General features: G+C 39.2%; 5 protein-coding genes across 7 annotated transcripts; 4 read left to right on the top strand and 1 right to left on the bottom strand.

Moving 5' to 3' along the window:
• Positions 1-1,377: 1,377 nt before the first annotated feature.
• Positions 1,378-3,111, top strand: LOC140349035 (leucine-rich repeat-containing protein 10B). Its single transcript, XM_072435230.1, has one exon. The coding sequence runs from the start codon at positions 1,874-1,876 to the stop codon at positions 3,047-3,049; it is 1,176 nt and encodes a 391-aa protein (XP_072291331.1). The 5' UTR covers positions 1,378-1,873; the 3' UTR covers positions 3,050-3,111.
• Positions 3,112-5,400: 2,289 nt separating this feature from the next.
• tmem258 (transmembrane protein 258) lies at positions 5,401-7,877 on the top strand. The gene is made up of 4 exons (XM_072435050.1): positions 5,401-5,517; positions 5,723-5,832; positions 7,130-7,258; positions 7,725-7,877. The coding sequence occupies exons 1-3, from the start codon at positions 5,515-5,517 to the stop codon at positions 7,254-7,256; spliced, it is 240 nt and encodes a 79-aa protein (XP_072291151.1). The 5' UTR covers positions 5,401-5,514; the 3' UTR covers positions 7,257-7,258; positions 7,725-7,877.
• Positions 7,878-8,646: 769 nt separating this feature from the next.
• tmem138 (transmembrane protein 138) lies at positions 8,647-10,130 on the bottom strand. 2 transcript variants are annotated; one of them, XM_072435088.1, is made up of 5 exons: positions 10,021-10,130; positions 9,448-9,741; positions 9,162-9,333; positions 9,010-9,085; positions 8,647-8,929 (listed from the first exon to the last, which is right to left on the bottom strand). In XM_072435088.1, exons 2-5 carry the CDS (start codon positions 9,570-9,572, stop codon positions 8,817-8,819), a joined length of 486 nt encoding a protein of 161 aa, XP_072291189.1. In that variant the 5' UTR covers positions 9,573-9,741; positions 10,021-10,130; the 3' UTR covers positions 8,647-8,816. The 2 variants fall into 2 exon arrangements, with proteins under 2 accessions (XP_072291189.1, XP_072291190.1); XM_072435089.1 differs by lacking the exon at positions 10,021-10,130 and adding an exon at positions 9,849-9,968.
• Positions 10,131-14,783: 4,653 nt separating this feature from the next.
• cracr2b (calcium release activated channel regulator 2B) lies at positions 14,784-19,085 on the top strand. Its single transcript, XM_072435886.1, has 9 exons — positions 14,784-15,050; positions 15,664-15,775; positions 15,891-16,038; positions 16,619-16,765; positions 16,835-16,925; positions 17,004-17,099; positions 17,160-17,347; positions 18,374-18,445; positions 18,530-19,085. Exons 1-9 carry the CDS (start codon positions 14,796-14,798, stop codon positions 18,639-18,641), a joined length of 1,221 nt encoding a protein of 406 aa, XP_072291987.1. The 5' UTR covers positions 14,784-14,795; the 3' UTR covers positions 18,642-19,085.
• Positions 19,086-19,908: 823 nt separating this feature from the next.
• cd151 (CD151 molecule) lies at positions 19,909-26,308 on the top strand. Of its 2 annotated transcripts, XM_072435821.1 has the most exons (9): positions 19,909-20,063; positions 20,558-20,639; positions 21,139-21,330; positions 22,639-22,713; positions 22,986-23,006; positions 23,608-23,712; positions 24,991-25,146; positions 25,210-25,296; positions 25,367-26,308. In XM_072435821.1, exons 2-9 carry the CDS (start codon positions 20,559-20,561, stop codon positions 25,424-25,426), a joined length of 777 nt encoding a protein of 258 aa, XP_072291922.1. In that variant the 5' UTR covers positions 19,909-20,063; position 20,558; the 3' UTR covers positions 25,427-26,308. The 2 variants fall into 2 exon arrangements, with proteins under 2 accessions (XP_072291922.1, XP_072291923.1); XM_072435822.1 differs by lacking the exon at positions 22,986-23,006 and having other exon boundaries at positions 19,910-20,063.
• Positions 26,309-26,323: the final 15 nt, after the last annotated feature.

The raw sequence follows: 26,323 nt of genomic DNA, 5'->3' as shown, positions 1-26,323 counted from the left end.
CTCCTGGGATAAAAAGGATAACTTAACCTTAACCTAGACCCACCTCCACATCTTGTGCTTGTCTTATTAGTCAGGACTAGCTGGAGGATTTGGCCTGTTGTGCATAGTGTAGGTTAATAGTTCATGGGAAAACCAGAGCGCTCAGAGGAAACGCTACATACTGTAGATCTGTCCCGCCCTGGAGTCAGACCCAGAATCCTTTTACTGGGAGTGCTATTTGCTACTCAACTATTGTGCCATTGGCTATGTGGGCCCATGTGAATTAGATCCGTTTTCCACTCTTCTACTTGCCTCTATACAGGCTCTGTATGCTGCTCGGCTCAGTTCCAGTTTTATACGCTGTTCCTCCGCAGGTCGTCACATCCACTCACCGTCCATGGTCTTGTCAGGGTCATTTCAATCTGAGGTCTGAATGTGCAAATCAGCACTTTTGCTCCCCACATACAGGGCTGTCGGAGAAAATCATCTTTGTGCAACATGTGGCTTGTCTCATTGGGCTGACACAAGCTTGGACAAATGAGCCTAACAGCTTTTTCAAGTATTCCACTGGATCAGTGTCTCATGTGACATGGAATATGAAAAAAACAAAACACAAATGAATTATGACTCTTGCTGAAACATAACTCAATTTATCTTTATCTTAGATTAGATATTGTGAGTTGGAGGTGTTTGGACAGAGCTCAAACCAATGATTGCTTTACAACCTGTTTAACCCTCCTTTCACCCTCCTTTTCCTGGTTTCCTGGTTCCTTTTGGTTGTATACACAGCCACAATTCTATATACTACAATTCTATATATTACAATTCTATATTCACGCCGCACTTCACCTTACATATTTATATATTTAAAGTCCACAACCAGTTTAGATCTGCCCTAAATTGAGCCCATTTTAGCCCTGATGTTGTCCTGTTCCTCCCGTCCTTGTTTAGTGCTGATGGTTTAGTTTTGGGGTTTGTCCTTTTTAGTCCTAATTTTGGTGTGGTGAATGTGCAAGTGTGAACGCAAACCTAACTCAATTCTTGTACTCAGAATCGTAATTCCCAAGAAATGTGTTTTCTTTTTAGATTTCAGCCCTCTTATCCTATTGTCTCATTGTAAGAATAACAACCCATAGCTCTGGTCAGTACAGAGAGATGTAGTTGTGCATCTGTTCTGTGTCAGGACAGTTTTAGTAAATTCATATTTCTATAAAAATATTACTGCGTGTGTGTATGAAGGTGGCTTATGTAATTAGTAGATGTAGACATCGTCTTTATCCTCTCACTGATCGTTGCAATGATGTCAGCACAAGAGCAACTGTGTTTTTACCATCTCTCCCTCTCTGTCATGTCATATGAGTGAGTCCTGCTCCGGTTACAGTGAGCAAAGCAGCGGAGTGCGAACCTTTACACGACACATGCAGCCAACATCAAGAGCTCCACCGCTCTCTCATCAGCAGGACAACTTTCATAACAAACTTGGATTACACCTGGATTTGTTCACTTTACTTTCTGTAAACTGCGATAGATTATGGTGAGACTTGCGTACCAAGAAGGACAGCCTCAATCAAGAAGTCTGAGCACAGAGCAGATTATTGGTGAAGACTGAACCGGCTCAAAATTCTGCTCCAACTGGTCGACCTCAGCTCCCAATACCACTACTACTATTACTACTACTACTATTACTACTACTACTACTACTATTATTATTACTATCTTTACTACTACCACACCCTAAGGTAAATTTTCTGATGAAAGGACAAGAAGCTGCCAAGTAACTGTATGTTCGAATGGGGGCAGCAGTGCGGAGTGGCCCTAGCCAAGGAGCCCTCTGTGCATCCAGGACATCTCACAACAACAGTGCAGAACAGTCAGAAAGTTAACTCTTTTAAGCATGGGGAACTCCTCCGGGAAAGAGGAAGTGGCTGAGGCTGAGGAGGAGAAGGATGGAGAAGAGGAAATTGTAGAGAAGAAAAAGGAGGAGAAGGAGGAGGTGGTGGAGCTGCCTTTAGGCGTGGAGGAGCTGTTCGAGAGCGGAGATCCTGTTCTGGACATCAGCTACAAAAAGTTCAAGCGCCTGCCTCGCCGTGTCTGTGGTCTGCTGCACCTGGAGAAGCTCTATTTATGTGGGAACAGCCTCCTAAATCTACCTGACAGCATCTCGCAGCTCCAAGGCCTCCGCACTTTGGCCCTGGATTTCAACAAGATGGAGGATGTTCCATCGGCCGTTTTCGAGCTCACAAACCTCACCCGGCTTTACCTCGGCAGCAACCGGCTCATGAACTTGCCTGAAGAGGTGAAGAACCTGCAAAACCTGCGCTGCCTTTGGGTCGAAAGCAACTACTTCCAGATGTTCCCCCGAGAGCTCTATGATTTACCCAATCTAAAGTCGCTTCAGATTGGGGACAACCGGCTGAAGACACTTCCTCCTGATTTATGGAAGATGGAGTCCTTAAGAGGACTTTGGCTCTACGGAAATCGCTTCAGTACATTCCCAAAAGTCCTGCTGAAGATGGAAGGCTTGGAAATTCTCGACATGGACCGCAACAAGATCACAAAGTTCCCCAGTCTGAAGCGTCTGCATGCCCTACGTCTTTTCTCCTATGACCACAACCCGGTGGACGCCCCTCCTCGAGTGAGTGAAGAGGTCCTGGTTGTCGGGGAGGGAGCAGCTGAGTTTCTGGAAAGACGCGAGGCCAGGATAGAGCGCCAGAAGAAGGCTGCAGAGGAGGAGGCGGAGGCGGAGGCGGAGGCAGAGTTAACACAGGCTGGAGAAGAACCGGTTATCCATGGCATCTTGAAAAACAGCAATGCAAATAAGTCCGGTGGTGGGATGGGCAATGAGGAGGAGACGGAGGGGAATGATCCGGAGAGAGAAGATGAGGAGATGATGGAGGAGGAGGTGGACTATGAAGAGGAATCGCAGTTTGAGATGCAGGAGATGTTTGGTGAAGGTGACATGATGGAGTTTGAGGGGGACGAGCTTGAGTATGACACAGTGCATGTAGATTATGAATATGAAGAAGGACCAGAGATGGAGGATGTTGGAAGGCAAGAGCAAAGGGCGTGATGTTCCATATATATTTAGCCTATGGGCTTCCAGTTCCATGTTTTAATTTTGCTGTGCTTCAGAGGGAGAAAAAAATGCGTTCAGAACAAATTAATATGACAGGAAAAAATACATAAAGACACATTCAAAAATGTACTTTTGGAGTAAAAACTTTAAATAGTAAAGATTTTTGAGAACGATTAAAGCGTCAAATGTTTCTGTTTAAATGAAACTCTGACACTACTAATCGATTTTCTACTTTCTCTAGCTGTTTGTACTTCTGTTTGTCCAAGTTGGGGCATCACATCAAACTAACGTGCTAAAAATAACCCCTCGAACAGTAAAAAGTTTTATTTTTTTGTCCTGTTTAGAGAAGTAAAAAGTACAGATTCCTGCTCTCAAATGAAGCAAAGAAATGGTAAAATATACAAAATATTTTACAGTACAGAACTTTTACTTTTGTTACACCACTGGCAATATAATTTTGATTTGCATTCAAAGCAACATATCAGACCTAAATAGGCACTGGGTGAAAATATAAAGGAGCAAGTATCACATTTAAGACAAGCATCACAAAGCAAGTTAAAAATGTTTCTCCGTTTAAATATTGTCACATTTGACTACTGACTATTGCTGTAAATAAAATATCTTGTTAGCAGTCGGCTAATAAATATACATATGTTATAGTGATAAAAATGCATGTGTACGTGTTCGCTTTTCAAAAATGTTTATATACAAAATCTCAAGTATTTAGATTTTCCGGTTTAAATATTATAATCTGAAACTTAAATGAAGGTCTAGCAATACATTATTCTGAAATCATTAGCATGGTAATTAACAGGTTTTTTTTAGCATTTGTTCATAAAAATTATAAAAAGTGTTATACATTTTTAAAATATTATTTAAATATGCATGTTTGGACTAAATATTATTTTCATATGAATGATGAGCAATGTTCATGCATTTATCTTTGTGAAGCCGAAATACTAGACATCACAAGGTCTGAAAAACTGTGTTCTCCCTAAAACTGTGAAAATAAATGTTTGTGATGTAACAGTTGTATTGTTACTATATCAGAGGGCAGTTACTCATGCAGGCCGTAAGTTAGAGCTTGGTGGATCTAATTTTGCATACAAATGTGTACATGTGATTCAGAAGTATACCAAATATTTATGACATTGTTAACATAACTGAGAGTCGTGTTGTGTTAGCAGGCGAGCAGTGCTTATTGGAAGATGAACAGTCGGGGCACCTCACCTTAAATGGCAATTCAATAATAGAACGTTTCACAGTGAGAAGCCATGAATTTGTCTGCCTGGAACACTCATTCTTCATGTAAACCAATACAACCTTCGACGGGTCCTTTTTCTCACGTCTCATTGGACGGCTGAAATATTTATACTGCACTGAAATATTTATTGGTGTGGGGGTGTTCATGGTGCAACACTGAAAACTGATATGGAATGAGAGGATTAGCATACAAATTATGAAACTTTAAGAGTCATTATCAAAGTATTTCAGTTTATCATGAAACAACAAAATATATAATTTAAATAATAAATGTACAACAACAATGAAGTATTTACGCAAATTTGATAAATAAAATATGTGGGAGCGGTATTTTATTGTTAATGATGTGGGATTAAGATTGCCCTATTCCGTTTGTTTCTTTTTTCTTTCTTTTTTTTTTGGCCAAATCTTGATAATTAGGCTCCCCCTGAGGAAAAAGTCTTTGTTAGTTCAAGTGTTTGTTGTCTCTGGCCCCAGGGTGTTCAGGGGCCAAAAATTTTTGTTATAATGAGCCCTAAATCACTCTTGCCTTTGCCCTTCACTCATAATTGCTGTTGATCTTTGATTATCAAATTATTGATATTTATTATTTATTTATAGTAAAAATGTAAAAGGCATTAATACGTTGTAATTAATTGATAATGCTACCTTATAAATTTGGTCGAAAATTATTAAATCGTAATATGACATAATCATAATAGTTATACAAAACACATTCAAAAATACCTTTTATATGTCAAAGTGGCATGTCAAAAAATGAAACACTATTTATGATTTGCCTCAAAATCTCAACAGTTTCTTTGGAAATATTCATTCTCTTCAAAAAGGGAGTGTGTGTGTGTGTGTGTGTGTGCTGGTCCACAAAAAAAAATAACTTTTAGAAGAGAAAGAATATAACCCAACAGTTCCAAAAAACTGTTGGGTTATTGATGCAAATAATAAATTGTTAAACATTTTTTGACAAGCCAAAAATGAATTGCTGGCTAGTCGACTAAAACATGTTTTATCTTACATTGATTTACAGCACAAGGCGCACAAAGCATTTAAAGCGAGGGTAAAATGTGCGCGCTTCATTGGTCAACAGCGCCGTGACAAGGACGCTGAACGTCATTGCGTCACTGCGTCACCAGGAAGCGCTAGTCTACGTGGCCTTTACAGCTTTGCTCTTCGAAACTGGACTTAAACCTGACTATAAAATGGTAATGTTTACATTCGTATTATCCTTAGACGTGTTCTTTATGCCTTGTCTGATTTGCATTGTAGTAAATTCAATACGACTACTCGGCTTTGGCATGATCTCGAATGCACATGCAAACGCTTGCCATTTCCCCTTTTGAACCTTCATTAATTTAAGTGCTGTATTTGTGATTTTCTTGCTTAATCTCGTCCTCTCTGTGACCGCAGGAGCTGGAGGCCATGACCCGCTACACGAGCCCGGTGAACCCCGCCGTGTTCCCGCATCTGACCGTGGTTCTTCTGGCCATCGGCATGTTCTTCACCGCCTGGTTCTTCGTGTATCCTTCACCAGCCTGTGTTTGAGGAGATCACAATCAGAAAGGATTTATTGCCATTGTCAATGAACAAAATTCACAAACATAGGAACTTGTCTTGGTGATTCTAACATAAAACAATGAATAAGTCAAAAGAGGAACAATTTAAATATACTATGAGATAAGAATAACAATAAAAATAAGAATAAAAAATAGGCTTAATATGTACACAAATTTACAGTTGTACAGATATACATATGTAGTGCAGTAAGTGAACAGTATTTGAGGAGATGCATGCCTTGAGAACAGACCCTAATAACACTAATTCTTTTAAAGTAAAAAAAATAAGTTGAGCCTCTGCAGGTGAATATAATAAAGGCTTACATTTAGAAGAACTCCTTTTCTAATTTTCTCACTTAAAGATGAGAAAAGATGCACCACAGGTTTTTCATCCTGAGTAAAATTGTCCAAAATTTAAAAGGGTCAAATAGAAAGAGTCATGTTTAAATTTCTTGCTTCATTTAGTTTGAAATATTTAATACTAAAACAAGTATAGATTGCCTTATGGATATCTATTGTGTAAACTAGATTGGTCTAAATTGGTGTGGAAAAATATTTTGTAGTTTAAACTTTAATAAATCAGGCCTGGAATTGGATACAAACAAATCCTTCTGCACAATTTGTCAACGTCTTTTTCAGTACAAGATTGTAACGTTTGTTGTGTGTAGGTGCTACTTTAAGGGCTGGTCTCCCTCTCAAATTGAGTACCTGTTTGAACATTACTGTTTTTTATTTTTAAGTACCCACGCAGCCCTCCTACTTGTTTTATTTGTTCTTTCAGATAACATATTTTGGTCTACATGTATTGTTTACAATTATGTAGTCACAATACTAAAATTACAAACTCTTTTCAAATTAATGGACTCCATACCAATATCAATACCTAAATTCTATGAATAACGCTCTGATTTAACAACGCCCATTCTTTTTCAACACAAAAACATTCTTTATTTCACCGTGTGGTCTTGTATGTTTTTTGCTTTCTCAAATGTGTATCCAGTTTCGATAGTACTTATAGTATATTCTTTATACAACTATACAATCTATTGCTAATCTGCCATTTGTGTTCTGGTTGGATAAACATGAAGGATAACAAAAGTAAACTAAGGCTAATATAGTGCACCAGGTTTGACATCATTGGATATACTTTGAATAACATAGATGTAAATGACGTAAAGCCCCTGTCCTATTCAGATGTTGACATTCTCCTCTGGAATCTAAAAACGGCAATGTTCAAGTTTGTTCCTGAACTCGAGCTCAGTTATGAAGTGACGTCGACAAAGTACACGAGGGATGTGTACAAGGAGCTGCTCATCTCGCTGGTGGCCTCTCTCTTCATGGGCTTTGGGGTGTTGTTTCTGCTGCTCTGGGTCGGCATCTACGTATGAAGGTGAAGCGCCGCTCCTCAGATGCTGCTGCGTAAATCTGACTGACAAACCCTGAGAACCACAATACTGAAATGTGAATGAAGGCATTGCGTACACTCCTTTTAGACGGAGAAATCACTAGAGGAAGTGTTTGTTGACCTGCAGCGCCGTGCTCACATTATCATTCCAAAAAACCCTCGTGGTCTCCCAATAATGGTTCACACTCTTAGATTTAGACATTTAAAAAATATTGACTGTACCATTAAAGTTGATGGTAAACTCACTTTTATTTGTGTTTGTTGTGTACTTGACCTTTGACCCTCTACAGTGCCTCTGAGGCCCACGGGGACCTTTCACCCCTGTGCTTTACACAATTACAGTTCATTAAGATTTGACTTAGTTTTTGTGAAACCCAAGATGACAATTTGAGTAGTTTATTCTTTTTAATTATAAATATTTTGTGTAACTGATTTTATTTTTTTCTTGCAGCTTTAGTTTGCATGAAGACTACATTCCAGTGGCAAAGGATAACATCACACACAATATGTGGATCTGAGAAAGAGTTAATGGGACTGCGCTGACATTGTTTTGGGATCTTACAGACTGAGTTTTTTTCTAAGGAAATAAAACATTTGTATAAAAGTTGTGTTTATGACTGCTCATATCTTCAAAGAGAACTAGATATGTATTATCCCGGGTTCAAAATACAGTTTTCTGCGCTGGTCTAAATAAGATAATTTAAATAGTTTAAAAAAATTAAACTGTTAACGAAACAATGATAAATAAAAAAAAATGCTTGTATAAATAAGTCTTTACAATAATTAGGGATTACTGCTACTATATTGAAGTAGTTATTCAATCTATTTTTAGCCTCCTAAATGGCCCTTAACACCCCAATCCTCCATTAATCTTTGTGTCACAAATAGAGCCGACTGGCTCACCTTGTCTACAGGTCAATACTGACGCACGTGGTAACAGATTACACCAGGATAATGCAGGCATTTTTAATAATAAAAAAATCAGTGTCACTATAAAATACTGTATAAAAATGTGATCAGCAGAAACAAGGCAAATGTAACCGAACACAAGAACATGTATCTATAAAAGGAACACAAGTTTAGGTTTTGTTTTCTCAACTTTTCGCCAACATGTCCAAAATTCTAATTGTAATATCCTTAATTTAACTAAGTCAGGCTTCCAGTGGAATGAAGCATCTCTTTTTCAAGAGTCCTGACCCAAATGGGGTGTAGACTATTATTCCCATCCAGAGTTGGTGTCCAAAATGAACAGCTGGTTATTACTAAAATAAAAAGTAATTACTTAGCAGAAAACCTGAAGTTAATTAAATGTTATAGTTATGAAAAAACAAAACGTATGCTTGTGCTGAAATATTTACAGACCTATAGCAAAAAAAATCAAACAAACATTAAAAACAGTTTAGAATTTGAGGCCACATTGGAGCAGACTGAACAGTCGAAGTCCATGACCCTGAACCATCTTGCCATGGTACAGAGCCAGCTGCTTGTCCATAATCAGAATGATAAATTCTGATACATTTTCCTTTTGCCCAAATCGCTTTATTCATTCTCGAGCTTTAGAGAAAGCCTCACGTAGCCACAGTGAGTCCTCATAGAGACGTGGGTCTCCCATAAACTCTGATGTGCGTTTGTACAAATAATAATACAACACAGCCACTGTGAACATAAACACAAAATGAAACAATATTAATCAGTTCTTTAAAATGTGCTATGAATAAATAGGACATTGACAGCACCTGTTCTCTGGAACACAAAGAGAGCCTGAAGACCATCTGTCCAAACAAACCGGTCTGATTCAAGCCATCTCAGATTCTAAAGGAACATGTTTGATCAGAAACATCAAGGGGAAAGTTACTTTAGATAAAAATAAATTTTGAGCAAGACATACCAGGAGCCAGCAGTGAAGACATATGCTGAGGGTCAAATACAGAGATGCAAAGACAACGAGAGCTCTGAAGCGCCCGATGAGCAGTGACACCAGTCCCACTTGGAACACATAAGTGTTGAACATCATCAGCAGAACAATGATCATATTGAAGAGTATGGCTATGTCCTGAATTCTGCAAGAAGAAATAATGTTGACACCAAACTAGGGATTTCATGAAGTAGCTTTACTTCTTATTTAACTTTAATCAAAACATAGAATAACTCTACCAAACCAGTGTAAAACTTACATGAACAGCACCAGCTGGATGACAGGAGCTGCTCTTAGAAGTTCACTGAAGGAGTTCACAAACAGGTCATAGGCCAACAGAGAGAGCTGGATCAGCAGCACCAGGGAGTAGTTTCCAGTCTGCATCTTCACTCCACGGTTCAACACTTCAAATAAAAGAAACAAACTCCTCGTCGAATACAACAACTAAGCTTTGGGCAGAGTCTCGTCATTGTTGACTCATCTTCACTGTACAATATCCATGAAAGTGGCGTCTTTAAATCACATCCCGACAGTGGACAGACCCATCCTCTGTCTTCAGCGTTGAGGAGACAAGAGCATGAACTGAAGACAAAACAACACAAAACACATAAGCCTGGGATTGTCCCTTACAGCCAAACTAGTGGAAGTATAAAAGCTCACAGTTTGGATTAACTAGCTACCGTACATAATCTGCACGCAGCAGTCAACTCTGTTTTGTTGTTGTCGTAATCAATCAGATTGTTAGCAGAAGCAGATTTATGTGAAGCTACAGGGGTTTTCTGCGGACACACTCGCACAATAACATAACACAAAGATTATTCACAAAAATCACCTTAAACTTGGAATTATCAAAACTCAAAAACAAAGCCGCTCAATCTAGGCGCGAGCAAAGCTTTTTCAGCAGCAACCGATGTATTTCCGTTAGCTCCATGGTAACACAACTTTTTACCGTAAATGCGACAGTAGATGTTCAGTTCTTCGACGCCATACAAGGACAGCAGTGGTTTTTGTCTGTGACCTACGTTAAACATTACGGTACAGATATAGGCAAAGCTAGATGTTATAGGGATACTGTTGTCGTGGCAATTACGGCGGCCATCTTGTGATTGTCAAAAGAGCAAACATGTGTAATAATAATGTAAAAAAAACAGGTCGAGAAAATTCACACATTTTAAAAATAGACGTATGATTTGATATATTTGTGATGATATTGGTGATAAGACGAGGTATTCCCTAGTATTTCCTTTCGATGGTCCCCTGTTGCGTTTGGTTTAAAACTAAAGCTAGTGTTATTCAGAATACATGGATCCCCCAACAATATTCCCCCCACATTAATTAAAGTACAATCATTAAACAAAGAGACAATTTTAATTAAAAAACAAAACAAAAAAATAACCTAATGTTATTTCAAAAGTTCCATGTTTTTTAGTTACCTGCAATTGGCACTAGAGGTTGCCGTGGCGATTGTCCATTTAGTGTTTTATTCACACTGTTGCACATATATTGTTTTATTCATCGTGTGCGTGCTGCCCCCGTGCGGCTCGGGGCGGAACAGAATGCGGCTAAGACACTCGGCTCTGCACCTGTTTGTGCAGCGGACAGCGCAGGTAGGACCTCTGACATGTGCTTTACATTCACAAACTAAACTAACAGCCATTTAATTATTCCTCACTTTACCTGTCTTTTATTTTATTTTAGTCTGTTTAAAAAGACAAATCTGCTTTTTTTGTGACGCTTTCTGGATTCCTGCAGTCAGAATTGGTTTCTTTATGTTATCTCAAAAGGACTTCAGCCAGAATAACACTAGTACCACTTTTACTGTATTATTACACATTGTATTCAGTGATATTACAGTGTAGCAGTGTTACAGTTCCCGTTGTGGCTTTAACTTTATCTAAGTAGCTCTAAGTTCATGGTCTATCGTTCACAGAGAGGACGCGCGCTGCTGTTTACTGCTATAATCTCAACACTTTCTCTTCACCTTCAATGTAAGTATGAGGCGTGTGGTTTATTTGACCTTTGCTGTACCTGTGGAGCATTAGAAGCTGGCTAGATATACATTAAATACAATCACACTGGTCTCTTATCTCCTTAGAGTTATAAGGAAGTTTCCCAATCCACATTGAACAGTCACTATCAGAATTGGCTCACACACATATACTTCAGGTTTAATCAAATTAGCCTTGTCTGCATTTTGAATCACTTTTGAAATGAAGGGAATTGTCACTGTGTATTCGAGAAAAAGATATGTTTTGCTAAAATGTGTTGGTTGGAATGCAAATGTGCTATTTTGCATGTCACCTGGTCAGTGCTTAGGTGTATCTTGAAGCAAGGAGTCCCTCACATGACTCTATCCTGTTTTGTTCCGTCTTATCCTGGTAAACACGGCAGTAATCTTTACATACACATCCGCTCATGTTTGTGTAAGCCAAACCTTATATTTTTGACTCATATTTGGCAATGGGGCTGTAGTTGGCACTGTTCAACAATATGATGAAGATGGTTGTATTTCCTAGCGCCTGTATTGCTGTGACCGCTATGGATGGGCAGTATTTGTGATTAAAATCAAATCATGATCTCATTCTTGTGACAATTGCCATTTCGTATGCTGACACTTTTTTCTCCACTTACACACCTCCTATTGGTCAGCCTCAGTAAAACTCTTGAGCGTGACAGGGGCTTTAACCAATGACAATGAAGTGTGAACTCTCAGATGAATCTGAAAGTTACGATTTAATGTTTTGGCCTGTCACCCATCCCTCTGACCGGACTGTAGCAGCTGTAGATAATGTGTGCGCTCACAGCTCGCACTCGGTTTGCACTTCATGTTTGACAAGGGAGTAACTACACTGCACCGTGTCAAAAAACATTTAACTCTGCACAGGAGGATCCAGTGATATAATAGTATCACTATATGACTGTTTACCCATTCACTTGACTTAAGTTTACATTTACTATGTCGGTGTAATCCCTCATTCGTCCAGGCGTGTTCCATAGTAGAAAAAGCTTCAGTTGTAGTCATCTGGACTCAGTTTGAAAAAATAGACGTTTCGACTCTCATCCAAGAGTCATTGTCAATAACAGAATTTAGGTCGAGAACTCCGATATTAATACTGTTCTGTGGTAAGACCCGCCCATTGGGAGGAGCCTTCCTGAAGTAGAAAGAGTTGTTTGTTTCAACAGAAACTACCCCTTGTATCTACCGAGCTAGCCTATTCAGAATCTTAATGGGCTATTAGAAACCTCTTTGTCTTTGTGAGACCCTGGCTCAACCACCCTGAGTACCTGATTAGCATCTGAATGTCCTTTACCTTTCCAGGGGTTCAGAATCCCATTATAAATAACAGGAAGATGAAACCTAAGCCCTCCATTTCTGTTTAAAGAAGGTCTTTCTTTTTTAACAAAAATAGCTTCCTTGACTCCTCTTTCAAACCATCTTTTCTCCCTGCTTAAAACCTTCACCTCACCGTCTTCAAACGAGTGATTAGAGGCTTCAAGATGGAGATGCACGGCGCTCTGAGGTCCTGAACTTGTATTTCTTCTGTGCTGATAAAGCCTCTTGTGTAGAGGCTGTTTCGTCTCACCTATGTAACGTTCTTTACAACTTTCTTCACTGCATTGGATCGAATAAACTACATTGCTCTGTTTTTGAGTCGGCAACTTGTCCTTTGGGTGAACCAGTTTTTGTCTTAAAGTGTTTCCTGGTTTAAAATAAACAGGGACTTCGTGTTGTCTAAAAATTCTCTGCAGTTTTTCCGACAGGCCAGACACATAAGGGATAGAAACACCCTTCCTTCTCTGTTCAGTTTCCCTTTTGTCCTGCTTCTTGGTTCTCTTCACTCTGTTGAGAGCCCAAGCGGGGTAACCACAGGCAGAGGGCATTTCGGACATGTTTTTCCTCTTTCTTCTTGCCCTCTGAGCTGGTGGGCACACCTTGAGCTCTGTGTTGTAAGGTTCTGATCACACCCAGCTTGTGCTGTAGTGGGTGGTTGGAACCAAAGAGCAGATACTGGTCTGTGTGTGTAGGTTTCCTATATACTTCTATTTGGAGTTTCCCGTCCTCTCCTCTGATCGTGGAACAATCAAGAAAGGCCAAGCGATTCTCCTTAGCGTCTTCTCTTGTAAACCTGATATGTGGGTCCACAGCATTGATGTGATCAGAGAAGGTTTCCAGCTCTTGTTTCTTGATTGTTACAAAAGTATCATCGACATAGCGGAGCCACAGTTTTGGAGCTATGCCTGAGAATGAGGACAGTGCCTTCTTCTCAAAATGCTCCATGTACAGGTTGGCCACTATGGGAGAGACGGGCGAGCCCATGGCACAGCCATGAATCTGTCTGTAAAATTGTCCCCGGAATTGAAAGTAAGTGGTGTTCAGACAGATGTCCAACAGTTTACATATGTGTTCAGGTGTCAGTTTGGTCCTTTCCTGTAGGGTGGTGTCTTCCTGCAGTCTGATCCTCACTGCTGCTACTGCCTCAGAGGTCGGGATGCAGGTGAACAGGGACACAACATCATATGAAACCATGAGGTCATCTGGGTCCAGTTGGAGATGTTTCACTTTATCCACAAAGTTGTGCGTGTTTTCCACATGATGTTCCGAATTCCCCACAAGCGGAGCCAATATAGTTGTTAAATGCTTGGCCACATTGTAGGTGATGGAATCTGTGCTGCACACTATGGGTCTGAGTGGAACCTCCTTTAAGCAGGGAGAAAAGATGGTTTGAAAGAGGAGTCAAGGAAGCTATTTTTGTTAAAAAAGAAAGACCTTCTTTAAACAGAAATGGAGGGCTTAGGTTTCATCTTCCTTTTATTTATAATGGGATTCTGAACCCCTGGAAAGGTAAAGGACATTCAGATGCTAATCAGGTACTCAGGGTGGTCGAGCCAGGGTCTCACAAAGACAAAGAGGATTCTAATAGCCCATTAAGATTCTGAATAGGCTAGCTCGGTAGATACAAGGGGGAGTTTCTGTTGAAACAAACAACTCTTTCTACTTCAGGAAGGCTCCTCCCAATGGGCGGGTCTTACCACAGAACAGTATTAATATCGGAGTTCTCGACCTAAATTCTGTTATTGACAATGACTCTTGGATGAGAGTCGAAACGTCTATTTTTTCAAACTGAGTCCAGATGACTACAACTGAAGCTTTTTCTACTATTTACATTTACTAAACAAATGCTCGGCTCTCTTTGAATGTAAAATGTTTGATTTATGATATTTGACTGCAGCATTTTCCCACACATTTCAGTGACAGTGAGGCTACTGGAGCACTTCCTTTTTTTTACCTTTAAGACATTCATGAGGTAGTCAATATTTAATCTCACTGATTAGTAAGAAGTAAGAATTTTTTACCAATTTATTGTCCTGCTTTTGAATATGAGGAAGAAATGTATAATAAAATAGTCTTTATCATGATTGGGGGCAGTAGTGGCCTCTGGGTGTTGTAATTGGTATGTTTCTATGTTAATAATGCATTTACAAAATGTAATATACTGTATTGTTTTCATTACCTTGAACCTAAGTTTCAGATAGATATGGATGTAATGTCTAACATTCATACGTTGTAAGTGTATGGTACTAGACATCACTCCATCCCAGACACACATGTTTTTCTTTTGTAGTGAAATGTCCCGTTGGTTGGAGGTTGGGGAGGTGCTGGTGGGCCAGGGCAGTGCTGAAGCTGTCCCTGCCAGCCCCAGACAGAGGCCCCCCCCAGTCAACAGCCCCAGGTCTAGATGGAACCCTCACAGGCAGCAGAAGCCCCTGAGACCACAGGAGGAGCTCATGGGAAAGGCCAAGGAGCTGTTCGAACTGTGTGACAAGGAGGGCAAAGGCTTCATCACCAAACAGGACATGCAGGTCTCAGCACAGAAAGACAACTCAATTAGGCCTGAAACTGAAACTGATCAGCAATTTTTTTATTTATTAGTCGTCTAGTCAAACGATTATTTCTTTTAAAAAGCATTTTTAACCAAATAAAGGTTGAAATATTGAGACTGAAGGCTTTTAGATCGAGAACACTTGCTTGAAAATCAGAAATAGTAATTTGCTTTTTACATTTTGTTACAAATAATGTCTATGACTTTGTTATAAAAGGTTCTTTTGTGTTTCACACAACGATTACACTGATCAAAATACATTTGTTTCTCATACTGGTACTACTATCAACTAATAATCACAATAAGATGATTAATCCTTCCATAGATACAGTCACTAAAGTCATTAACGACAATATTCCCTGATGATTATCGATCCATGATTTTCTTTAACCGTGTTCAATCAAAACCATCATGTTTGCTCATTTTTTGTTGTCAAAAATCCTTCCTCAAACTAGTTCATATTTGAGCTGGTCTATTACTGTAGCTGTTTATTCCAGTGCCAAATTGTGTCATTAATCAGGAAAACGTGCCGATGTTTTCCATTTACTGTACGTTAACACGTCTTATCCTATTTTCTCCGTGTGCTTGTGCAGAGACTTGAAGGTGAGGTTCCTCTTTCCCCTGAGCAGCTGGAGACAGTGTTCGAGAGTCTGGATCGCGGGGGCAATGGTTTCCTCACGTCCCTGGAGTTCAACACAGGCCTGGGTGAGTGTTGAAGTAGAGAGTGTGTGTTTGCGAACAACACGGGACAACGGATGCAAATCACAGTCTGTGGTGTTCACAGCATTCGTGTTTATTATCGTGTGTGTTTGTTTGACAGGAGAGCTGGTGGCCTTGGAGCAGACCATGGAGGACAGCGGGCCGGAGCTGGAGGACTGCGACCAGGACACGGACAGCTCCCATGATGCCGCAGCGCTACGGTTTACAGACACGCTGTCGGAGCTTGGCGCGGACAGACTATTCCGGAGGTACCGGTCACTCAGAGTCCTGTACAACTTTGTCTTTTGTTTTTTTTTTCTTTTTCATTCATTTAGAGGTGGGCAATATATCAAAACATTTATATAATATCATTAATGTTGTTTCAAAGATATGCAAAATTTGAATATTGAGTATGTTGAAAAAATGCTCCAAAAAGAGCTGATTACAAATTTAAATGAAAGAAGTTATGTTGTGAACTCTCAAATAAAGGTATACACGGTGATATTTCTGCACTTTGGTTATTAATTTCACAAACAGTTCACATTTGTCTGATAATTAAATGAATATCGATATTGAGATACTCCACATCTCGAGATACATTTTTGTCCATATGGCCTGCCCCTATATTCTTTTCTTCATTCATTTCTAAAGCTTGGTGTGTATTTTCTCGGGAGGTAGACTGAGCCTGGCTGTAACTACGATTCATCACGTTATTTGCATTTTAAGTAACAGGAGGTGGAAACATTAAATATGGCATTTAGAACCCTTAATTCGCAGAAATGTTTATACACTATCTTCAGGTGGATTATTTTCTTGTGTCATTCCCAAAGCCTTCATTGTGTGTTGTAGTCGTGCGGAGCTGTGCAGTCTGTGGTGTGAGCTGAAGGAGAACAGCCCCGCTCTGTTGGCTCTGCTGGAGGAGGTCCTGGCCCAGGCCCTGTTGTACCTGCAGGACTCTCTCAGGGAGAGGGACAGTCTGGAAAGAGTTCTGCGCAGGTGCACAGCGCTCTCAGATACACGCAGTCCAACACATCAGGTGTAACATTAAGAGTTTTGTCATTTTAGACGAGAAGTTGAACACGATCAGATGATTCGCTCTTTATATGAAGAAATGGAGAACCAGATGAGCGAAGAGAAAGAGAAACATGCAGTAGAGGTATCGATTTGACAGTCTGCTTACCATTTTAGTTTGAAAAATGTGAATATAATATTAATAATGAAAATAAATTCCAAGGACAGTATTAAACAGAAGCAGAAAAGCCATCAACTTGAGGAGCAGTTGAAGTTTCGGGCCCAGGAGCTGGAGCACCAAGCTAGCAAACAGAAAGAGGTATTTAAAACGTCCTTCTCAGTGGCACAGGATGGTCGTAACAGGTGTATTTGTGCACAGATGGAGAGCAGCATGAGGCAGATGAACTGTGATCAGGGAAAGGTGAAGGAGCAGAACCAGCAGCTCCAGAGAGTCAACGTGCAGCTCCAGGAGCAGCTGCAGAACAGCCAACAGCAGCTGCAAACAGCTCTGAACCAGCTCAGGCTCCTGCAGGAGAAGAGCGACCAGGAGACTCAGACCAAACAGACGTAAACACACTGCACATCACAGGGAACTCCCCTGGAGACTCTGGTCAGACACTGTCAGTGATGGACAGAGCTTAATATTTATACTCCTGCTAAAGTACAGTTACAGCTAAAATTGTACTGTAATATAATGTTCTGCTGCCACTAATTGTATTGTAGTGTGAATTAAATATGGTTTAGTTTATTAGGATCCCAATTTGCTGAGAGATTGAGAGTTCCTACTTTAAAATACTAAATAAATTAACATTTTATTGTGACAAATAACATTCCATAATCCAACTTTCCAATCAGATTTTTTCAACGCATATAAAATACACATTTCAGGTATCACAGGAAACCATAAATAAGTATATTATATAGCGTTTACTTACGCAAAATAAAAAAAATCTGCATCAGCTGGAGCTTCTTAACATCTTTCTTTTGTACAGAGTTTTTAGTACAGACTTGGTTAGATCAGTGTCAGGTATTGACAGCATCTTCTTACTGTGGCTTGACGCTTGATTCTTTCATATTATTATTGATCCATCCATATTCCATAAATTCAAACCAAGACAATTTATTGTTCACATAGTTTCCCAACAGCTCATCCTATGTTACCTGCTCCAATTATTAACAACTATTAACAAAAGTAACTATGCATCTCGTTTAAGACACTTCTTTGAGCAGAGCACCATAGTTTTTGTCTTTATATTCAATATATTGATTTATTCTCTCAAACCCATCACTCTACAGTGTTCAATTCTTTGTTTAATATTGATGAGAGTTTAGATAAAGATTTAACATTTGTGTTTTTTACAAATTGTGCTATATACAATTTGCATTTTAGATCAGTCTTGATGAAAAACCTTTATAGCTGAATTAAGCAGTGCACGTATTCAATGTAGTGCTGTTATGAGTATTTGTTAGAAGAAAGGGACAATTGGGACTATGATTTGAAATGTCGCTCATTAATAATACTCAATTACTACTGCAACAAAAAAATCTACTCAAGAGCAATCACCTAAAAAATGATGTCCTTCCATGTTACAGAAATGTGCTGAAGGTCTCACGGAACATGCAGAAGGAAAAGGACAGTCTGACGAAACAGCTGGAGCTCCTCAGGTGAGAGTCTCCACGGTTCAGCGCTGGATCAACACAAAGTTCAGGGAAGTCGTGATCTCATTGTCTGTCTTTCCTGTTTGTTAGGGACATGAACAAACGGCTGAGGGACGAGAAAGACGCTCGGCTGGAGACTCAGAGGAGGGTCATTCACAGACACCCTCCTGTCCCCGTGACCCAGTACCTTTACCCACATTAAGTACTGCTGCCCCGTGTTTGTGCCTGGCTCCACAACTTTGGTCATTCATTATCAGAGCGATGCTGACTCGCACGTCAATGTCAGCATGTTCTTGTTTTGGACAAAAGAACTTGCAGTATTAGTCTATTTGTCAAAGTGTTTTACGGTTAAGGTTAAGGTGCACTTTATTGTACCTTTATTAAGACGTACAGGTCCAAGTAATGTCAATGTTTTGTATATTTTGGGGTTGTTTTATGGGCTTCCTGTGAGTTTGACTAAAGAAAGACTGAATTACTACACACACACACACACACACACACACACACACACACATAAATACACACTCACGCACACACACACACACACACACACACAAGCACGCACACACACAAAATCTCTAAAGTATTTGTTTATTGATTGTCTGCTAAAATGCATGAACAGCTTTGTGTAAACTGTTGGACTATGTTGAGGTACGACTTGTGTGTACATCATTTTTGAAACATTTTGCAGTTTGTTTTATTTGTTATGAATTGGTAATGAGGATGCTGATAAACTGTTACATTTCTCATCACTTTTGTGTTATTACCAGTATATTACTCTTTCATTCAAAAAATAATTATTATTTATAATGATTATTACAACAACAACAACAACAACAACAACAACACTACTACTAATACTACTACTACTACTACTATTAATCTAACGCTGCCTCATTCACTGCACAAAACGACCCAAACGAAAGAAGAAAGGCTCGATTTGAGTTAATTACTTGCTTACAGGAAAGGTTTGTATCACTCATTAAGCATCATTCTAATTATAATTGACAAATTAAAAAGTATTTTGAAGTCTTTTCTTATGTTTCCCAGAATATTCCGTGACCTGGGACCAACGCAGCAAAAGTGCCAACCACGTGGAGGACAGAGGAGGCTTTGAGAATCTGCTGCACCACTCACTCGGTAACAAACAAGGATATATTTACCGTCAACTTTTCTTACACATTTTCAGCAGATCACATTAGAGTAGATTCTCTTATGTCCTCAAAGGCAACACAAAAGCAACACACAATTCATTCAAGTAGCAGTTCAACCTTTTACTATATGATTTCCAGAGACTTCTTGTATGTAATCCATTTTCCCCTAAAATTGTCCTACATCAGTCTCAGGAAAAAGGTCCATCTTCTCCATTATAAATCATTCCTGACAATTTTCTTATTGTTTACTTGTTTGTTTACTTGCAGAAACAAGAAAACCCCAAAAAAATCCTTGCGTGTCCAGTTGGGGGCAGCGCTGCTCTCTGCTCTCTGCCCTGTGTTCATGGTGGGCTGTGGGCAGAAAAGGGGCACCACTACACACAGAGGTAACCTTCACAGAACCGTGAGGTGGCAGTCGGGTTAACACCGCTCCCGAACAGCTGGACTCTTCAGGCCGCGTCTCAGATCAGGTAGGACTATTCCTGGCACCTCTCCATTGCTCTGACACAATCGTTTAAAAATAGATGCAAAGTCAGACCGTTGAGTTACACACAAAGCTTTTTACACAAAGCTTTAATCCAAACGCGCTGAATGGTTGGTAAATTGTAACTTCTCAACTTGGATTGTCTCGTGGGTTTGGGGTGAGACACTTGTAGGTGGCATGTTCCTTCACAGAGCTGTCTTCATCACACGCTTCAATTACAACAGGTTCAAGTCACTCCTCTTGGCATCACTCGCTCCAAAGGACACGCATGAAGCAGTTGCACATGACATGATTTGCCATGTTTTCACACGCTGTCAGCGCCCGGCCTTCACAACCATGACTGAAGCATGTCAAACTTAAGATTAGGTTACCGAGAAATCCAATCTTCCAGAATGAATACAAGGATATAATAGCTTTGAATGTCTTGTCTATTTTTACCCCGACTGCCACACATGATGCCTTGTGTTGACTTTCTTGCAGGATGGAGGCTCAGGCCGAAAAAAACAGCTGCGGAACTATTTGCCTGAAATATCTACTCTTTTTGTTCAATATTTTGTTCTTGGTGAGTTGAACGATGAGGCTAGAATTTCATCAGACTATGGTTGGCAAAAATACTCAAAATCATAAGAAGGGCAAAGTTGGACATTTTCTTAGTTGTTTTGTCTTGTTTTATAGCAGAAAAACCAGACACTTTATTAGAGTGTCAATTTCTGTTGAAAATCTGCACTCTATTTACTTTGTGTAGCACATTTTCCCCCCTCAAATTTAAATCAAATTTGACATTTAAGTTTTGTGGTGACACCCTAGGCGTTGCCACAGCTGATTGGATTAAATAAAGGATAAAAATAGGACAAAGTTGGACATTTTCTCAATTGTTTGGTCTTGTTTTTATATCAGAACTCATGTAAGACTGTTTCTGTTGAAAGTGTGTACTCTAGTGCCTCTGTGTATCAAGCATCTTCCTCCGCTTTGTGTAGAATCTGGTTTAGATACATCCAAACACATTCCTCATCTGCTTTGAGTTCTTCCTAAATGTGTCTTTTTTCCTCCTCTCTCTGCAGCTGGCTGGAGGGGCGGTGTTGGCAGTAGGCGTTTGGACACTGGCCGAGAAGAGCGACTACATCAGTTTACTGGGCTCCAACTACTACTCCGCCTCGGCCTACCTCCTGATCGCTGCTGGCTCCGTGGTCATCCTCACTGGCCTTATAGGATGCTGCGCCACGCTCAGAGAGATCAAGAGCCTCCTCATTGTGGTAAAGACGCTCAGACCAAGAGCCCGTCCCTCGCGTTCGTCGGGAAAACTATTTACGGCCGAACCCAGTGCCAGTCGAACCGTCATTCAGACTGTATTTAGAACGTATCTCATGCCCGAGGAATGAGGAGGCTCCAGAGACAGGGCTCGGACAGGACTGACAGGCCAGTGTTTAGTCAACTCAAGCCGCCTGAAACAAGCTGGACGATACGCTGGACACTTTTGCTTTATAAGTGATGTGACAAATCCCTAACCCAGTAAATTAAGCAACAAAAACAAAGGTAGAAAGTGATGGAAATTGATCTAATTCAGGTGATGATTTAATAACTGTATTGGAGGCCGTGGTATCAGTTGTGTTTGTTTATTTCTATGTTTATTTGATAGGGACAACATAAAAAAAGAATTGTTGCAGTTTAGTTAGTTCTGCTCAAGACCTGGTTTGGTTCTGGTTTAGACCTGATTTGATTCTGGATTGGTCCTGGTTCAGACCTGGTTGGTTTCTTGTCCTAGTTTAATTGCGGCTCAGTACTGGATTGGCAATTTTGCACAAACAATGTTGGTAAATCATATTGTGTTTTTATTTTCCCACAAAAATCGAATATAATAGTTTCATTTCATCGTTGAAACCGAGCTAGTGTTAGTTTTGTCCACGTCCCTCCGAAAAATAGTAGAATTCATTAGAAATATTTACAATAATATACTAAATTCTATTGTTCACAGGTTTGGCTTGATTCTTCTTGCCATTGTTCTTGTTGTTGTTACAATCTCTGAACATTGTTGCCAAAAGCTTTTGAACCATTTTATGTCCTTGGACGTTGGCACATTTCTTAACGTTGACGTTAACATTGTTACAGAACACCCTTCACACTTGCAATATTTGGTAGGAATCTATTCATAAATAGTAATTTGTTTTTTTACATTTTGATACAAATAATGTCTATGATTTTGTTATAAAAGGTTCTTTTGTGTTTCACAGCCTGTTTACTCATCTATTTATTCCCAGATATACGGTCCATAAAAACACACACAAAACGCAACAATATGTGTCTTTTTAATGAGGTTTTTAGCCGGATAACATGTCTAGTTTCAGTCAGAAAGTATAATTTTGTAAAGCTAGTAATGAACTAGACAAGTGGAATATAAAGCAATTGAAAGAGTTATGAGAGAGTTATATTTTGGTTGTATTGACTGTAATCGTGAGTAATTTTATTTGTGTTTCTTATATAATAATCATAGCACTGGAATCTGATGGCTGGTTTACTAAAGACCCAAGCTGAAGTGACCTTTGTTGTTTTTCTTTCTGTTACAGTACCTGGTTCTGTTGCTCTGTATATTTCTGCTGGAAATGATTGCTGGAATCCTTGCCTTTATTAACTACCATGAGGTAAGATTTTGTTATGCTTTGGTATTTGTATCCCAATATTTTGGCAGGATTGATGTTATATTTTGGGGGGTTTGTGTGGTTACAACAACGTCTGGTGTCAATCTTCATGTTTTCACTTCTTGTTTCATAACCCGCTTTCATTCAGATATAGTTTGTCTGATATATCATGTTTGTGTGCATGTTTCTGTCTTTTTTCTTTCATTTGTTCACCTGTATCCATCACTTACTCACGCTCTCTCTTTCTTTCTTTGTCCCTCTTGTTTCTGCCCCAGTGTTTCCCTTTCTGCCATCAGGTAATCTGTCACTCTGACGCTTTGACTGGTTTCATGTACTTTATATAACACTGTGTTATAAGTACAATGGCCAGAAGGATATATTGAAGTAGAGTGTTTTATTATTATTGCAGTACAACCTTGAATTGGACTGAGAGGTTTATGTCAGGTAATTTGAATCACATGCAAATTGCGACGATTAACTGCAAAAATACTCACTCCAAATAAAGGATATGTACTTAATCTATAGTCAGTATTTTCTTATCGTCAATGATATGTTTGGGTATTTTTAATCAAGACATCGACAAGAAATCCTCTCTCAAAAAAGCATGTGGTTTGGAGCCGAGTTCAGACTTTTGAGAAAGAAGAAATTCGACTGTTTCTGTGTTAAATGGCAATCATTAAAAGTCTGCATTATTTACGCTCTGGTAATTAATATTGAAATACATTTTTATTTGTTTTTAGTAAGCCAAAGTAAAACTGAAATTTGTAGTAAATCAATTTATCTTATTGTTTTAATGCCGCTAGGCACCGAGGGGTTTTGTGACTGTACTGCAGTTAGTTTTGGAGGGAAGGGATGTTGTCTTTTAAAAGGGACTGAAATGTGTCACCTCTTTGTCAGTTGGACGAGGAGCTCCAGCAGAATCTAAAGCAGACAATGCAGCAGAAGTATCAGCAGCCAGAGCAGGACAGTGTCACTCAGGCCGTGGACAGGCTGCAGCAGGAGGTGAGACGAGATGCTTTACGTTCAACCAGAAAGTCACATTGACTCAGTGGTGACATTTACAAGGCCAACTAGAATAATCTCATCTGATGCTTTTGTATTTACATGCACAAAATACATCTAATAACCAACAACATCTTTTAAAGTGACTGTTGTATTTAGAAGACGACTGAGTTTTGAAAACTTCAATATTTCACATTTTCTCTTTCATTTTTGTCTTTGCCCTTTGTTTGGGCATAATTTTCCTTGTTAAAAACCTGTGAACATCCAGAACGGAATCAGATTGCTCACATCAGATGTTTACATGACAGTTCAATAATCTTATAACTCCAGAAATGTGATAACGATCAGATTGTTGCTGTACACATGGCCACTTTTCTGATGTTTTGATATTCAGATATTCTAAAAAAAAAACTTGAAACCCTAAAACAAACGTAACATTTAAAAGCAACAATTGTAACTGGGATAAAAGTATTTTGCAGCCCTTTTCCTCTGTTATTAAAAACAAAACACCTTTACAGATTATGGTTAAGATTAATAATATTCAGGAGAAAGAGTAACACACACCAACAAAATCTTTGTTGAGGTGCCAATGCAGGAGAAAATGCAACAAACAATTTCAAACCAAACATTGCAGTCCCAGGTTGCAAATGTCAATTTTTTTGTATTAGATAGATATTTTTTCTTTTCTCTTATTGGGTCAAAGAAAAAAAAGGTATGACGAATGCAAGAAGGCCAAAACATTTTGACTGATGGAGCGTTCTCTGTCGCGGTCCCAGACTCTTGAACAAACTGCCCCCGACATCCGCACCACCACGGACTTTAACCTTTTTAAATCCAGGCTTAAAACTTATTTATTCAGACTGGCTTTTAACACTGTAATGTAATGACACTTTATTTTGTACACTTAGTTTTTTACTTAGTTTTATGTTTTGTATTGCCTTGATTTTTATTGTGAAGCACTTCGGTCACTTTGAGTTTCGTAAAGGGTTTTATAAATAAAAGTTGATTGATTGATTGATTGATTGATCGATTGAATAAGATTAACAATATTTACCATGAAATAAAGTAGAAAGATAAACTTGTAACCTGTAAATACCAGCAGTTACCACAGTTACACTTTTTAATTATGAAGCTATTTCCATTTAATTTCCACGCTTTATTATTTGCTGTAACATGCTACCAGTTTTTATGCATTAAATTGACTGAAACACTTAATTCAATTCAGTAAAACATGAAGGAATCATCAAGATTAGAGTCTGCGTTTGATTTCTCTCGCAGTTCAAGTGCTGTGGCAGTAACAACTCAGCCGACTGGGCAGACAGCGTATGGATCCAGGACAGAAGTAACGGGCGCTTAGTTCCCGACAGCTGCTGTAAAACTCCTGGAGAACTGTGTGGACGCAGAGACCATCCGTCCAACATTTACAAAGTGGAGGTACCACACAGACCCTGCGAGCTCCTGCAGGTTCAGCTGTTCTCACTGTGTCTGTGCTTTCAGGGAGGCTGCATACAAAAACTGGATATGTTTATCCTGAAGCAGCTACACATTCTGTGGGCTCTGAGCATTGGCATTGCGTCTTTACAGGTGCTAGGTTAAACTGAACGTGAATGTGTTATTTGTGTGTAACTGAATGCCTCTGTGTTGTTTCTTACAGCTGTTCGGGATGTTGTTCACCTGCTGCTTGTACAGTAGTCTGAAAGATGACCCATACTGACATTTTAATGCGACTAATGTGACTGATTAGGAGTGGGCGATATTGACAGAAATGTATATGTATATTTGTTTGCATGATCTCAATGACGATATTGCACAGGGCCATACAAATATTATGATATTCTAATTTTGCATATCTCCAATCTCCTACAATAATTGCGATATTATCCATTTTTGTATATATCTCCCACGCGTATGATTGACAACAAATTTACATTATCAGTGTATAATGATTTAAATAATTAGAAGAATGGATTTAGAGCTAATGCCTATAATGTGCTGCTGGACAGCAGTTTTGCCTTGGGCATGATTTTTATTATGTCCATATTATTTAGTTGTCCATATCTAACATAATGAAAGAAATTAATGCATTTTTCTTTATTATTTTAGCCTGCATTTAAGTTTGTGTTCACAATTTTTGTCCTAAATTGAGCCCATATTAGTCCTGATGTGGACTAGTTCTTGGTTTGCCCTTTTTGACCTACATTGTGTCCCATGTTTCAACAGTTGTACCGTATCCAAAACAAATGATTTGTCCCAGTTGTCCTAGTTTTTTACCACTTTGAGACCCGCCAACAGTAAAGAGGAGAATATATTGTTGTTTCTTTGGCCAAAATAAGAAAAACTGTTCTTGAAAATGACTAGAACACAAAAAAATTCTCTCAGTTTAAGTCACAGAAGTCTCTCAGATTTCGTACTGACTCACAAGTGAGCCATGAAAGAGGTGTACTTCAATACCCACTTTTTCAGTTTTACTGTTACTCCCCCACCCTAACCCAGGTGTGTCCCATTTTTTGATTTATAAAATTTGCTAACCCTAGGTTTAGTTCCAATTTGAATGTGGTGAATGTGAATTGTGAACTAAATAAAATATTGATGTCAACTATTGTCTACTTGT

The sequence above is a fragment of the Eucyclogobius newberryi genome, unplaced genomic scaffold, assembly GCF_026437365.1.
Source record: "Eucyclogobius newberryi isolate DKJ021-1_F unplaced genomic scaffold, fEucNew1.0.hap1 SCAF_7, whole genome shotgun sequence".
NCBI lineage: Eukaryota > Metazoa > Chordata > Actinopteri > Gobiiformes > Gobiidae > Eucyclogobius > Eucyclogobius newberryi.
Note: the sequence above shows the minus strand (reverse complement) of the source record. Positions and strands in the feature narration are given on the sequence as shown.